Genomic DNA, 15,981 nt, shown 5'->3' with positions numbered 1-15,981 from the left:
TCAAACTGTGAAGCCGGACCTCACACAGTGGGTTACTTTCCCCAAGATTTCAGATACCCTCTGAATAACCAGTGGAAAATAACACAAAACCTAGGTTTCCAACAGAGTATCGTAATTACTAACTTTAATAACCTAATTAAGTATGTTTTGTTTTACCAATAATCTAAATGATTAGTCTTTTTTCATAAGAAAATGTCGATGCATCCATTTAATATTGGACTATTATGATAAAAAGAAGTAATCATTATTTTTATTCATATGAGTTCCTCTTCTTTCCACTTGCATTTTTCCTTCATCCCTTCTTGTGTACATTAATAGTTAAAGTCATGTCAATTATGATAGATAGATAGATAGATAGATAGAATGGATCAGATGATGATTATCCAATTAAAATAAGAGAATAGAAACATCACCGGATTTTGAATAATTAATCTACATGTAAATGAATCGGATAATATGGTTTAATGATGATGATGATTTCAATAATTTGAGGATATTTCTGCAAATTATAAACTATGTATATTTCCTCTGAAGAAGTGGCTTACATTAAGTCACGAAACGCCGGAAATATAAGTTTTTTCCTACTCATTAGGACATAACAAAACAAAATATATTTATTATAGACAAATGATATGAATTGAGCATATTTATTGCATGAAAATGTAAAACCATACAATAATATAATATAATTAAAATTTTAGAAATTTTTCATTATTAAATATTAACTGATTAAACAGCCCCCGAATGCCCTAGTACGGCCGAAAGTTAAGAAAGTCCGCTTTCTATCTTCAAATGCTCTCATATGACATAAAACTACTGCTAAAGAAGTCCTACTTAGTGCCTTCTTGTGGCGAGGGTGTTTTTCACGAAATTGAGAGGACGAAAACCGAATGGCCAGTGCCCTAACGAGGTTGGTGGACACGGAGGAACCACCCAGGGAGTTGGAAAATTTTTATTTCAAACCAATGGTGCACATGGGCTACAGGATCCTGAACGAACAAATGATGTATGAATCTATTGTTGATCACCGGATACCATGGGATTGCATCTTCTTACGATGCTCCATTGCCATGTGGACCAGACTTTTAGATCGAAGGCTCTGGGTGTGGCCCCCTAAGAGAACCAACTGCTTCGATTTGGGCACTCGGACAGTATCCCAGCCCTTACACAAATCGAATGGTCTATGCGGCGCAAAATAAATAAATAGATTAAACAACAACTAACTTACCTCCAATACCTAATTCCAAAAAGCATTCACCTTGTCCATTATCTAATTCTATATCCAAATAATTTTTTATACATAAGAATTGATCTTCATTTGGATTTAAGAAAACATACTAGATAATAAGTGAATTAAGACAAAACAGAAAAAAAATCATCGGTTGAAATAAACAATAGAAAAGTATGTGAGTGTAAACTCTGTCTCTATCTCTACGTACATAAAATATTTAAATAAACAAGGCTAATGAATGCACAACAAGATTTTGTTAGATACTAATTTAATAGAGCTGATGAAACTTGTAATCATCTAATTCACTTTCTATAATTAACCTAATGATTAATGTAAACTAATCCTGTTGAAATATTTTAAATTAAGAGGGTGTCTTTTTGAAGCTGATTACAAAGGTCTTTCAATTAGGATCGTTTCTCAGTGTTAGAAAAAAAGATATTTATCCTACATGGTTCCGTGTAAAAGAATGAAATCTACATTGCCACAAAACTTTATCTACAACCTAATATTACTTACTTACGCTTGTTACTCCTCGTGGAGGATCATAGGCCGCCCACCAGCACTCTTCATCCAACCCTGACCTGGGCAATCGTTTCCAGCTCCTTCCAGTTGTTATTCATCCTTTTCATTTCTGCTTCCAATTCCTGATGTAGTGTGTCCTTCGGCCTTCCTCCTTTCTGTGTCCCTTCAGGATTCAAAGTTAGCACTTGCCTCGTGATGCAGTTTGATGATTTGCGTTATGTATGTCCTATCCACTTCCAACGTCTTTTCCTAATTTCCTCGTCAACTGGAAGCTGGTTTGTTCTCTCGAACAGAAGGCTGTCGCTGATGGTATCCGACCAACGGATATTGAGTATCTTGCGTAGATAACTATTTATAATTACTTTCACCTTCTTGATGATGGTCGTGGTAGTTCTCCAAGTTTCATCTCCGTACAGTAGGACTGTCTTGACGTTAGTATTGAAGATTCTGACTTTGGTATTGGTTGACCGTTGTTTTGAATTCCATATGTTCTTCAATTGAAGGAATGCAGCCCTTGCTTTGTTAATCCTCGCCTTTACGTTTGCATCTGATCCTTCTTGTGCATCGATGATGCTTCCCAAGTATGTGAAGAATTCTAAATATTCCACAGTCTCACTATCAAATTGGATTAGGTCGGTGTTTTCCGTGTTGTATTTGAGGATCTTGCTTTTTCATTAGTGTAAGTTGAGGCCTACAACCTCTATAGAGATACTTTTAGCAAAGAAGGAGAATTGGACGTACGTCTACTAGTCTAACCTTGTAAAAAAGAACCTCACTACAACAAACGATTGATTGTAGAATCTTGTAGAATCGAACAAACTAACCTAACATATATATGTTATGTGTGAATCGAGCTAAAGTGATTGTTTTATGTGTTCCAAAGAAAACCCGGTTTATATCACCAATTTTATTGTAAATGATCTTAGTGTTATTTTTTATACTAATTCCCTGTGAACCGGTCGTACGTTAGCATTAAGCACTGAAGTTGGCGCCGTAACCTTGAAATCTCTAAAACGCTTGTGATTGGCCCGTCCATAAATTAGAGTCTCGCCACTATTTTCTACGCTTTGATTTTTTATTCTATTTTCCAAATTGAAATTACGAGTAATCTTATCCTTTATAATTTGTTACATTAAAATATTATGTACTTAAAAATTCGTTCATTTCACTGAATAACTGATGTTCATTACTACTCTTGTGGTGTGTACTACTTATGTCCGCAGATATAAGTAGTATGTAACACCAGTCAGAAGTCGAATATTTGCAAGCATAAGGTTGAGAAAATTGGAATAAAAAGAAGAGGGAAGAAAATTGAAAGCAATAAAGATAACAACAGAAATAAAGGAATACTGAAGCTTGTAAGAGACAATTCAAAGAAGATGTGCAAATGATGTATTAAATGTATGGTTTTCACGTTTTGCTAAACTATTGGGTGATTATGAATTTAATAATTAATTGGTATTCTCCACTTGAGTGTCCGTTCACTACACTACTACTACTACTACCATTATTATTATTGTTTGAAGGGTTTTATTTTGAAATGAGAAAAATGAAATTCTACAATGATCTTCATTTACTTCTGTGAAAAATAAAAGATCATAATAAATAATTACTTTGATAGTTGGATCTAAGCTGGGCCACCACTGTGACAAATTGAACCGATGCATATATATGCCGGGTCTTACGTTGTAGTTGACTGACTGGAGGCCACCACTGAAAACCTGGTTTTCAATGAAGGTCTAAATTAGATTAACTCATGAATTTAACTATTAAAATTACTATAATTTACACAAACCCCTATTCTGAGAATAATTATTCATTGTTTAGTTGTATCTTTTATATTTTTAATAGATAGTAATCTCTAGTTTATCTCATGATTCGTTTTATTATTAAATTAATTTTCCAACTAGTGTATTGTGCTAGACACTACTCACAAGATTCCTTATAAGTAGTATGCAGCGGAGTGTCGCATAGGAGTTGCATCAGTCAGGAATCTTAGGAAACCGAAAGCAAGAAAAGTTTAGAATACTTGTGAGATCCAAAGAGAAGCTATAGAGGACAGTCTACAACCAGCTTAGATTACGGAATATACAAGAAACGCAAATGGAATATTGAAGACTAGGTGTATATATTTCATAAATAATCTGTGTTCTCTCTTAATAAATTTATGTATATTCCATCTAAACTTGACTTGTTTGGATATTACAGTATGAAGTAACACTTAACAAACAATGTACTGATGAATATGAATACAATCAATCGTTATAATTAAGTGAATGATGCAACTAATGATAATTAATAAAAAAGTAAAAATATAGAATAACATTAACAAATAGTTCGGCAGAAGTACGTTGAAATTTAAGGAAATAAATTTCTTAAGAAAATAATCGGAACAAATTATGTCGAGCTTGTATATCATGATGAACCAATCCATTAATATTAGGTGCATAGATGCAACAAAACAAGTTAAAAGTTGATAGTATTGAGACTAGTTGACATTTTTAAATGATGAAGAAATGTGAACATCAACTAAATAAATAAAACAATAATATATTACCTTATCTGATAGGATGGAAAGAGTACTAGGGTTTCCATCCATAATTTTAAATATCAGTCTCCACGGGAATAATATTAATCACAGAACTCATTCGAGAAAAAGCCTAAAAAATGAAGATCATTAATCAACGATTATCAAAATATATGAATATTACTTGTCCAAATTATATCAGAATTATATGCAGAGGGTAATTGGTTGATGATAACAATTACGACGGTTGGACTTAATATTTCTAAACCAACTTACAAATCTATCTACTATATTGACTTCCAACAAAGGTATAAACATGTATCCCTAGATTATCAACACGAATGGGACAACATTATAAAATTAACCACAATAACTCTCCCTTGTAAATAGATGCTCGCTAATAAAAGTAACTCATCATCAGTTAGCACTAAGGCATCTATCCAAAATGCTTTAATGGGATTGTAAGTTCGGCAAACGAATTTATTATGGATTACACCTACATGTTAGTCTGTTGGGACACAAACAAATGGTGTCGAGCTTTCTCATCATAAATAGATTACTTAAGCTGAATTTTTAAGCACTAAAAGCTTATAACGTAGATATAGTCAAGTAATTTGGCTGAATATCTTGGACGAAAAGGCCATGAGACATTTAGATAAACATATGCAAAGTATTCTGAAATAACTGGGCTTATTCAGCATAACAAAAAATTGTACTTGAGCATCAGTAAAATGTGTGTTATTCGTAGTTTTAGAATAATTGTGTCACGAAGCAGAGTGAAGAACTCCTTTCGTGAAATAGAAAAGGTAAATCAAGTCAATACACCAGTAACATCAAAGAACAATTGGATATCCAGATAAAAAGCTCAACGAAGGAATCTGTACGGTGAATGAAGACAAAGTAAGTCAGTCATTCAGTCAGTTACGACACAGAACCCGGTACATATGCACATCGGTTCAAATTGCCATACACAGATGAGATTATCAGACCAAATCCCACAATAGCAGAGGTAGTAAAAGTATCAGTGGTAATAGGGGAAATTAGGTATTGAACATACGTTCCGAGAAACTATAAATTAATTTATTTTAACACATAAATATTGGTACAAGGAGGCAACAAATACATATGCGCCACACAAATCTCATTTGATATGTATGAGGGCTGTGATACTCTCCAGGTGCCCAAATCGAAGCAGGTGGTTATCTTAGGAAGCCACACCCAGAGCCTTCGACCTGAAGATCTGATCCACAAGGCAGTGGAGCATCATAAGGAGATACAGTCCCATGGTAGCCGGTGACCAATAACTGCTTCATACGCTATTTGTTCCCTTAGGGTAATGGAGCCCATGCGCACCATTGGTTTGGAATCAGGGTTTTCCAACTCCCCTAAGTGGACTCTCTATGTCCACCAACCCAGTTGAAGCGCCGGACATTCGCTTTTCGTTCTCTCAATTTCGCAAATAACACCCCCGCCACGAGAAGGCAGTGAGTAGGACTTCCCTGCCAGAGGCTATATACGCGTGTCCATGTGAGAGCATTTAGAGAGGGAGAGTGGACTCTCCCCACTCTCAAAAACTAAATTAGTGAAATAAAAACATGGAAATTATGAATTTAGAATTTGGGGGAAGACAAAGTATGGATGGACCTGCACCGTGTAATTTGAAGTCTATAACTGCTAGACAAAATGAGCAAGCGAACCTCAACCGCGTAGTTTACACCTAAAAGCATGGCCAAGGTCGACTGTCGATGACTTCATGAACTGATGCCATGTTTTGGTTTGGCCGTCCCTAGCTTGTTTCCACCCAACGCATATACCGATCAACATCGCCCGTTGAGGTAAGCGGTGGTTGGGACATGTGTTACGTATGCCCAACCACCTCGGTTGATAGAGACTCACCAGCCTATCAATCAACTTGCCATTCTCACCTAGTATTCTACTGCTAAACCAAGAATTCTGAATCCGTGTCGAGATTTTGTCAAACACTAGACCACCAGGATTGATGAGACTATCGAGATAAGTGAAGCAGTCGATGCATTCAATTACTCCACTCCCTAACATCCATTCAAAAGCCATGACCCAATCCTAAAGCACCATTTTGCATTTGAAAGGAGACAATCACATCCCAAACAAATTTTCATTGTTCCTTAAGGTGGTCAAAAAACTGCATTTTGTCATCGTCTTCATCAAACAAAATTACATGATCCACGTATTCTAAATCAAAAAGTGAATATTCTAGTGGAAGGTCAAGTCCTAAAATGTCAGACGAATAAAGCGTTATCTCTATATCATGTATATGACAATGTTAAATAAGAATAGATAAGGCAGACAACCCTGATGAACACCACTTACAGCAACCAATGCCGACGACTTTTCCTCAGAAGATCTGACTCGACCAGTAGCGTTCAAGTAGAGGGCCTGTACAGGGTTCATGTACTTTGGTACGCCTTTTAATGACAGACACTGCCACAGAATCTCATGATCACTGAAGTCGAGCGCCACCTTAAGGTCAAGGAACACAACCAGAGGTAGACGCCGAAAATTGTCTATGTCCCATAATCTGCCGAAGGGTGAATATTTGGTCTATACAACCAGCCCCCAAATGCCCTGGTATGGCCGAGAGCGGGGTGGGTTCGCCCTCCCTCTCGAAATGCTCTCACACGGTCACGTGTTTACAGCCTCTGGCAGGAAGTCCTACTCACTGCCTTCTCGTGGCGGGGGTGTTGTTTACGAAAATGAGAGGACGAAAAGCGGATGTCCGGCGCTTTAACCGGATCCCAAACCAATGGTGCACATGGGCTCCAGTATCCTGAGGGAACAAATGGCGTATGAACCAATCGTTGGTCACCGGCTACCATGGGACTGCATCTCCTCACGATGCTCCACTGCCTTGTGGATCAGACCTTCATGTCGAAGGCTCGGGGTGTGGCCCCCTAAGATAACCACCTGCTTCGGTTTGGGCATCCGAGCAGTATCACAGCCCGCACACAAATATGATGAACTGTCGATAATTATGGAAAATACTTTTCTTGCTTCAACTATTAATCAAACGATTCACATTATTATTATTACTATTGTTATTATTTACTACGTCATTTATTCACTCTCTTTTATTCCTACTCCGTCTATCCTTATTTTTCGACTTATACAGCAGCTCGTCTATGGTGGAGATTCGGTTCTATCTAAACGTTCTCGAGTAGAGACGTTATCAGATATGGGTCAGAATAGAAGCCAGTGGCGATCCTGCTGTAACCTTTTACTTCCTTCATAAAAAGTGTTTGCTTCTTGATTAACTGAAAAATCTCTTCTGAGTGTACGTTTCTGTTTCCCCTATTATTATTATTACACTGCCTTACACTAATCTATTCGTTATCGTTTTTTTACGCTCCTTACCTTTTTTTTCCTTCTCTGCAAATTCTCATTGTTTTGTGTGGCGCATATATATTTGGTGCCCTCCTGTACCAATATTTATGTGTATAAATAAATAAATAAATAAAACTATACAACCACGTCCGGGTCTGAAACCAGCTCGGTTTTCTCAGGTTAGACGTTGAATTATTATTGAGGTTAATATTTTAGACATTATGTTAGTTGAACTGATTCCTCTGTGATTATAAAAAGGGTATTCTTGTTCTTTCTTATAGATCGGGAGTGAGGATTAAACTAACTCATCACACGATCTGTATGTTCAAAACAGTATAAATACTGCTTGTACTTCTGCAGTAGGTTATGTGAAAAATACGATACTGTAGAAGTGTCAAGTAAAGTAAATATCCCGAGATACTCGCCTTATTTATTTATTATTTATTTGAACACATAAATATTGGTACAAGGGGGCACCAAATATATATGCGCCACACAAAACAATGAGAATTCGAAGAGAAAAAAGTAAGGAGCGTAAAAAAAATGAGAACAATAACGAGGAGATTGGTGTAAGGTAATGTGCTAGTAATCAGGAAACGCAAAGGTACAATCGGAAGAAATCTTTCAGGTAAGGGAGACACAACCACTTTTTATGAAGAAAGTAAAAGAAGGTTACAGCAGGATCGCCACTGGCTTCTATTCTGAGTCATATCTGATAACGTCTCTAGCCACTGTGTAGCACCATCTCTCGTACCCCAACCAGGGAGTCGTGAAGGACCAACAGAAGCCAGTCCTTTGCAGCTTTCTTTCATGCCACGACACCATGTCATGCACTGACCACCTCTCCGCTTCTTCCAACCAGTCCCAGAGTCGGCAAATAATGCATGACGTGGAATTCTCTGGGACGACATTCGTAGAACATGTTCAAGCCACCGAAGCCGGTGTTTCAAGATGGTGACATCGACTGCATTATCATCTCTGTGCCCGAACACACGATGCCGAACCTCTGCATTACTGACTTGGTGTTGCCACTGAATGTCAGCAATCCTTCGGAGACAACGATGATCGAACACAGAGAGTCGTCTAACGTCCTCAACTCGGAGACCAGGTTTCACAAGCATAGAGCAACACTGCTCTCACCGACGCGTTGTAGATTTGACCTTTTACAGCCAGGCTAACATCACGAAGGCGCCAAAGGTGGCCCAGATTGTCATAAGCCGCTCTGGCTTTTACTATACGTGCATTGATCTCATCATTCACACCCCCACCAGCACTTATGCAGCTACCCAGATACACGAACTTCTCGACTACTTCTATCTGCTCATCATCCAGGGTGAGTACAGGATTTGAATCCTGCCAGTCTTGTAGAATTACTTTGCACTTCGAAGGTGCAAAGCGCATACCATACCTACGGACACTGATTGCCAACTGATTAAGTGCGGATTGCATGCCTTGAGCATTATCGCACAGTAAGACAATATCATCTGCATACTCAAGGTCGAGAAGTCTTTCTCCAGGCAACAGATTCACACCACCATTACTTACATCCATCAGAGCTGTTTCCAGAATATCATCGATGGCAAAGTTGAAAATGAATGGTGAGATTGAGTAACCCTAGCTAACCCCACTGCTCGAATGGAACAATGGAGAGAGGTGGTTGTATGCCCTCACTCTGCCTGAGGTATTTGTATATAGGGCTTTTAGGATGCTAATAAACTTCTCAGACACACCCTTCCTCAATAGACAATCCCAGAGAACAGTTCTGTCCAACGAATCGAAGGCAGCCCTAATGTCAAGAAACAATACGATTGTTGGCTTTTGAAAAGTATGGCGGTGTTCTAACATTTGGCGGAGGGTGAAGATATGATCAGTACATCCTCGACCAGAACGAAAATCAGCCTGCTTCTCGCGAGTCAATCTTTCTCGAGTTTTGAACAACCTACGAAGAATGACGGAAGCCAATAGCTTGGACGCAATCGGAAGTAGACTTATCCCCCGATACTTGTTACAGGAACGACGTGAACCCTTTTTAAAGATAGGGACAACTATCGACTCATTCCATGACGTTGGTACGCTCTCTAGTTCCCAGACCTTTGTAAACAACACAGTCAGTTCCTTAGTCAGAAAGTCACCACCATCTTTGAAAAGAGCCGGAGGTAAGTCATCTGGGCCAGGTGATTTGTGGCGCTTCAAGAGTTGGAGTTCCTTGCGGACTTCCGCCACATTTGGTGGATCAGTCGTCACCGGCCATGGAGGGCAGGACAGTCTGACTGATGTTGCCCGAGCAGCAGGCCAGTTGAACTGCCCTTCAAAAAATTCTGCCCATCGTCCAAGACGCCGATGAATGTTAGTGACTGGCATCCAATCATCCTCGCAGATTGTTTCGCTCACACCAGACTTCGTGCTACCAGTGGCTCGGATGAGTTAGAAGAGCTTTCGGTAATTACCAGATGCAGCTGCTGCTTCCAGCTCATTAGCACGCTTCGACCACCAGGCTTCTCGGTCTTTACGCAAGCCTTGCCCAATTTCCTTACGTAACATCTTTCGTTTGTGGTCAAACTCACGGTTACCCGGAGTAGACCGACGGGTTGTAAGGAACCTGAAGAAACCCAGTGCTTATAAGCGGGACGTTTCGCGAACCCACAACTAACTGTACCCTCCATTTTCATGGAGTCATGCAATTGCAACTAATGCTCATCTATACTTTTCGGTGGAATGGTAGCTAGCCTAGAAACTAGCTCGGTTCGATACCTACTAGCAACAGAAGTTGCAACCAGTTTGCTAACATCAATCCGTTGGTGGCGGTCACTTCGTTGTTCACTGAAAAGTACGGTAAGATTGGCGCAGACCAAGGCATGTTCAGAGTCCAGATAGGTACTCCAAAAGGAGCGGCAGTCTTGTACACAACCACGCCTGCGGTAGCTGATCGCGATGTGATCAATCTGAGTCCAGGCTTGAGATGCAGAGGGAGGACGCTAGGTGGCACATCGGCGATGACTGTGCCGAAAGTTAGTGCTAGCCAGAAACAGGTTGTGGTCTGTGTGCAGTTGCAGTAGACGGTCCCCGTTATGACCTGCGACAAACAAGTCCTCATCGTCCACCTAAACGACTTTCTTCTGTGCCTAGACGCCCGACCTGAGCATTCAAGTCTCCGGCTAGTACTACAATATCTGTCGAACGCACTTTCTGGAGAACAGATAACTGGTGGTAAAACTCATCCTTGATTGCATCCGGGCTGCACTCGCCTACAACAACATTATCTAAAATTATGTTCGAAAAGACGGCGAAAAAAGTAGAGACCATTATTATTATGACAGCCTATACTCAAGGGAATTCTAGGAAAATAGTCTCATCAAAATATTTAGATGAATGTGTCAAGTCAGTTTTTATTCAAGGTTTATTTTTACCAAAACCTAAGCAAACCCAGGCACACTTGCCACCTAACGTGTTTGGTAGACAACTGTAACAAGCCAAACCTGACAGTTAGGAGGGAGATCAGAATTTACTAGTCTGAAGACAATGACATTCTGTGGTTCAGTTCTCTGTGACTTATTTATTTGCGAGTTGGGAACTGAACATTGAGTCGACAGGCACTTTTGATGTGCACCTAGTACGACCCATAGATGAGCACATAAATTTGTACTTGGTAAATGAGTTAATTCCCCACTAGTGCTCAGTAATTGTATGGACCATGCCTATCTTAATTTACTGCCTTGGATTATCGACATGCTTCTATAAACCAAGTAAAAAAACATATCAAATGAGACCCCCAAATGCCCTGGTATGGCCGAGAGTGGGGAGAGTCCGCTCTCCCTCTCGAAATGCCCTCACATGGACACGCGTTTACAGCCTCTGGCAGGGAAGTCCTACTCACTGCCTTCTCGTGGCGGGGGTGTTGTTTACGAAAATGAGAGGACGAAAAGCGAATGTCCGGCGCTTTAACCGGATCCCAAACCAATGGTGCACATGGGCTCCAGTATCCTGAGGGAACAAATGGCGTATGAACCAATTGTTGGTCACCAGCTACCATGGGACTGCATCTCCTCACGATGCTCCACTGCCTTGTGGATCAGACCTTCATGTCGAAGGCTCGGGGTGTGGCCCCCTAAGATAACCACCTGCTTCGGTTTGGGCACCCGGGCAGTATCACAGCCCTCACACATATCGAATGAGATTTGTGTGGCGCATATGTATTTGGTGCCTCTTTTTACCATTATGTATGTGTTGAAACAAATAAAAGATCTGTGTGGAGCATATGTATTTGGTGCCTCCCTGTACCAATAAATGTGTCAAAATAAAATAAACCAAGTAGTAGTAAAAACTAGAGGAATTTATTGCCTAATCTGATAGTCTTCTGAGGATGAAATAGATATGACCAAGACGAAACAATATTGGTAAACAGAACGTTATATAGACATGCTGACGAAGGTTTACCCCAGATTTTCTTTTTTATATCCGCGCAAACACATGATAGACCGGATCACGATTAAGTTCGATTGATGAGGGGTAAATATGTTGATAACACTGTTAAATCCCCTGTCGTGGCAGACCAATAACTGTTGTACTAAGTGACATCAGGTCTGAATCCGGATGTTATTGCTGTCTCAGAAACTTGGTTAACGTCAGAAGTATTAGATAATGAAATTCAGTTGACTGGTTTTTTATCCAGTAGGGCTGACAGATTAAACCATAGGGGAGGCGGGGTTATTCTTTACACGAAAATTACCCTAACCATAAGAGCGGCTGAAACAGTGGCACATGTTTCAGAGACATGAGAACTGGTGCGATGCAAGCTGAAATGTAGACGGCAAGATATTGAATTAGTTGTAGTATATCGCAGTCCAGAATGTATAGCAGATGATTTTCTCCTAAGTAAACTTAAGTCCTGGTGTAACAAGGGTAAAAGCTTTGTAGTAGGCAACTTTAATGCATCATATATAAACTGTGTTAACTTAGAAGCAGGGTCATCGATAACGTTGTTCGATTGCAAACTGTTGGAAACCTCGATTGGATCAGCTTGATTCTAACACATTGGAAATCCCACAAGACATGACTTACGAAACCCTTCTTCTCTTTTAGATTTAGTCTTCACATACGGTGATAACGTTAGTCAAATGACTTTCCTCCCACCACTAGGGAGAAGTGACCATGCAGTCATATTATTCAAATTCATGGCTGAGATTGCTTGTCAAACAGTCGCGCCAGTCCGTCCTAATATATGGGAGGCAGATATGGAGGCAATCAACTCCACAGCATCGGCTGAAAACTGGGAAATTGACTCAAAGGTATCATTAACTCAACCATACATACCCTGGATAGTTCCAAAGAAGAAGCACAGCCATCCCTGGATAGGCCGGAATATTCGACGTTTACTAAGACAAAAGAAGAAATGTTAGGATATTGCCATCCGCCTTGGCACAGCAGGTACGATGGAACGCTACAGATCAGTAAGAAACACGTGTATAACTAAAATTCGGGAAGCTCAAAGAATATGAAATGCAGTTGGCACAATCTGCACTCAAGCAACCCAAGAGAATATTCTCGTACATTAACTACAAAACAAAGATGCATCATTGGATTCCCAACCTAATTAAGGAAGGGAGTGATTCTGAAATGATAGAGGAAGATCAGGAAAAAACAGAGGCTATGACTGACTATTTTGGGGCAGTTTTCACTCAGGAATCTCCTCTAGCAAAGAACCAGACCAAAATAAAGAGTCAACAAACAACCTGCTCACTTTAGACTTCGATCAAGACGATGTGCTTAAGGCTCTTAGCACATTATACATGAAGAAGTCAACAGCACCAGATGAACTACATCCCGAAATCTTGAGACGTATTGCACAATATATCGCGGCTCCACTGACTGTGATATTCTATATGTCACTTGGCCAAGGTGTATTACCTATGGACTGGAAGGACACAATCGTCACTCACATACATAAAACAGGATCAAGACAACTTCCATCAAACAACAAACCTGTAAGCCTCATCAATGTTGTAGTTAAAATATTGGAAAGAATAGTCAAACGGACCATAACGGCATTTATGGAAACCAATAACTTGCTAAACATAGGACAACACGGTTTTAGAAATGGTCTATCTTGTATAACGAACCTCCTTATAGCAAGGGAGTTTTGGATAAAGACGCTAGACAACGGAAACTCAGTGGATGTTGTCTACGTAGACTTCAGTAAGGCTTTTGACAAGGTGCTAACTAATAGACTACCATTGAAGCTGGAAAATCTAGGTACTGCAGAACCTTCCCCAATTTGGCTTAAGGATTTACTAGTAGGTCGTAGAAAGAAAGTAAGAATAAATTAGAAGTGCTCCATCTGAAGACCAGTACTTAGTGGAGTACCTCAAGGTTCCGTCCTAAGCCCTTTACTTTTTATACTGTGCAAATGAACTCCCAAGTATAGTACAGTCCCCAGTGTTATTATACGCTGACGATGTAAAAATCGGGCGAGTAATAACTGGAGACGCAGACGCATGTGCTCTTCAGGCAGACTTAAACAATATGATTCACTGGTCTAAAAAGTGAATGATGCCTATCAACGCGTAAAAGTATGTCTACATGCACCTTGGGGACACAGAGGTTAATAGGTACAACGTACGGGAAGTGCCTGTACCCGTGGTCCAGTCCCACAATCATCTTGGAGTGAGAGTGAGTCATGATCTTAAGACCACAGACCACTGCCTGGAGGTTGCAGCTAAGAGTTTTAGAACCCTGTAGGCTTTAAGACGGACATTCACCAAGTTAGATACTACCGTGTTCATCACAGTATACACAACCTTAGTGAGAACTAAGCTTGAGAACTGCGTCCAGGCTGCAAGTCTCTTATCAAAAGGTGACTCGGGTATCTTGGAAAAAGTAAAAACGGCAGCTACCCGTGCAATTTCAAAACTTTTGGGCTTAGAATACAAAGAGCAGCTTGAAAAAATAGACCTTCTTACTCTGCTCTACCACAGATTAAGAGGTAATTTGATTCTGATGCATGGAATGTTGTGAAATGACTTTGGACCTAATATATCCTATTTTTCCTCCCACTAGATCGACACATCTCAGAGGACATAGCAGGCGAGTAGAAAAGCCCAGAACGAACAAAATACCCGTGGCATACAGGTTTTCACAACAAGTCATCAGTCCTTGGAACCTGTTACCCGAAGCAGTGATGTCCGTACCTTCAGTTGGTTTATTCAAGAGAAGACTAGGCACCCACAGGAGCATACTAGAAAAGGAATAACATAGGCCGTAGGCCTTTTGTCCTTACTACACAAATCTGAAATCTATCAAAAACAGCCACATACAATCCCCTGGGTAATGCTTTACAATCAGTGTTTGTGTAATGGAAGAAACTTTGCTTCCTTAACTTCTAAATTCTGAGTACATTTTTGAAACTACTATTTTGGTTTTGTATACCTCCAAATGGTTACCAGTATTAACTGGGATAACCATAGTAGTCCGAGTTTTGGGGTTTTCCCCTAAATTAATTTAAAACTTTGGGGAAAATATAAATTAATGGAATTTTTCAGGCTTTTGGTAGCATGTTCCACGAAGTCTCTGGTGCGGTCCCTTAAAACTGGTAAAAATGTTCACCAAGTGGGGGGTATCTATCTGCATAAATATAAATAGCCAGATCTATCGATAGCAATTACCGTACACTAAAGCATGAAATTTCAAAATTGCCTGACTGCCAGCACTATGCGTTCTGTAAGTTGATATTTAATTTATTAATGAAATTTCGACAACTGAAAACTGATTTTACTAATTTGCCTTCGACGTCGAACGTTGATATACGATCGATCGCTAACTTTCTTTTGCAAATGTGGCCTACCACACATAATTTTCGTGTTAGCCTAGAAAAGTGATCCATTCATACCAGATTATACTCAAATATATCATAATTAAGAAGTGACTTACTACGAAACCGCTCAGGCTAACGCTTAATTTCCTCTAGGCAAGTAAGATTTGAAGAGTTTGCCAGTTTTTGCTGCCTAATTCCTATTGGTGGATTCGTATTCCGACTCGGATTCAGATTTGTGTAGTAAGGACAGAAGGCCTACGGCCTATGTTATTCCTTTTCTAGTATGCTCCTGTGGGTGCCTAGTCTTCTATTGAATAAATCAACTGAAGGTATGGGTGATGACAGCTTCATCTGCAACCGCACAGGACTTTCCGTAGTGAACTTTAGCGATGACTTGGTGTTCTGGAAACTGCAGCACCTAAGAAAAGACACTTTTCCTGTCCCAAATATGGTTCATTCTGCTATACTGAGGGAAGCAGCCCCAGTCATGTCAACACTGCTTAGCGCGATGTTCTCACACTCGCTAAGTCGAGG

The 15,981-nt window shown here is 39.9% G+C and overlaps 1 protein-coding gene across 1 annotated transcript in view; it reads right to left on the bottom strand.

Moving 5' to 3' along the window:
* Window positions 1-15,661, bottom strand: part of DGP-1 (Short integuments 2, mitochondrial) — a 30,296-nt gene extending 14,635 nt beyond the window's left edge. Inside the window, exons 1-3 of the mRNA XM_051217320.1 lie at window positions 15,564-15,661; window positions 4,311-4,413; window positions 1,229-1,337 (exon numbers count right to left, since the gene is read on the bottom strand). Coding sequence (XP_051064704.1) covers window positions 1,229-1,337; window positions 4,311-4,352 — 151 coding nt within the window. The 5' untranslated portion in view covers window positions 4,353-4,413; window positions 15,564-15,661. The remainder of the gene's footprint in view (window positions 1-1,228; window positions 1,338-4,310; window positions 4,414-15,563) is intronic.
* Between the last annotated feature and the right edge of the window lie 320 nt (window positions 15,662-15,981).

This window comes from Schistosoma haematobium, chromosome 5, assembly GCF_000699445.3.
Source record: "Schistosoma haematobium chromosome 5, whole genome shotgun sequence".
Classification (NCBI taxonomy): domain Eukaryota; kingdom Metazoa; phylum Platyhelminthes; class Trematoda; order Strigeidida; family Schistosomatidae; genus Schistosoma; species Schistosoma haematobium.
This window is presented reverse-complemented; position numbering and strand designations above follow the sequence as displayed.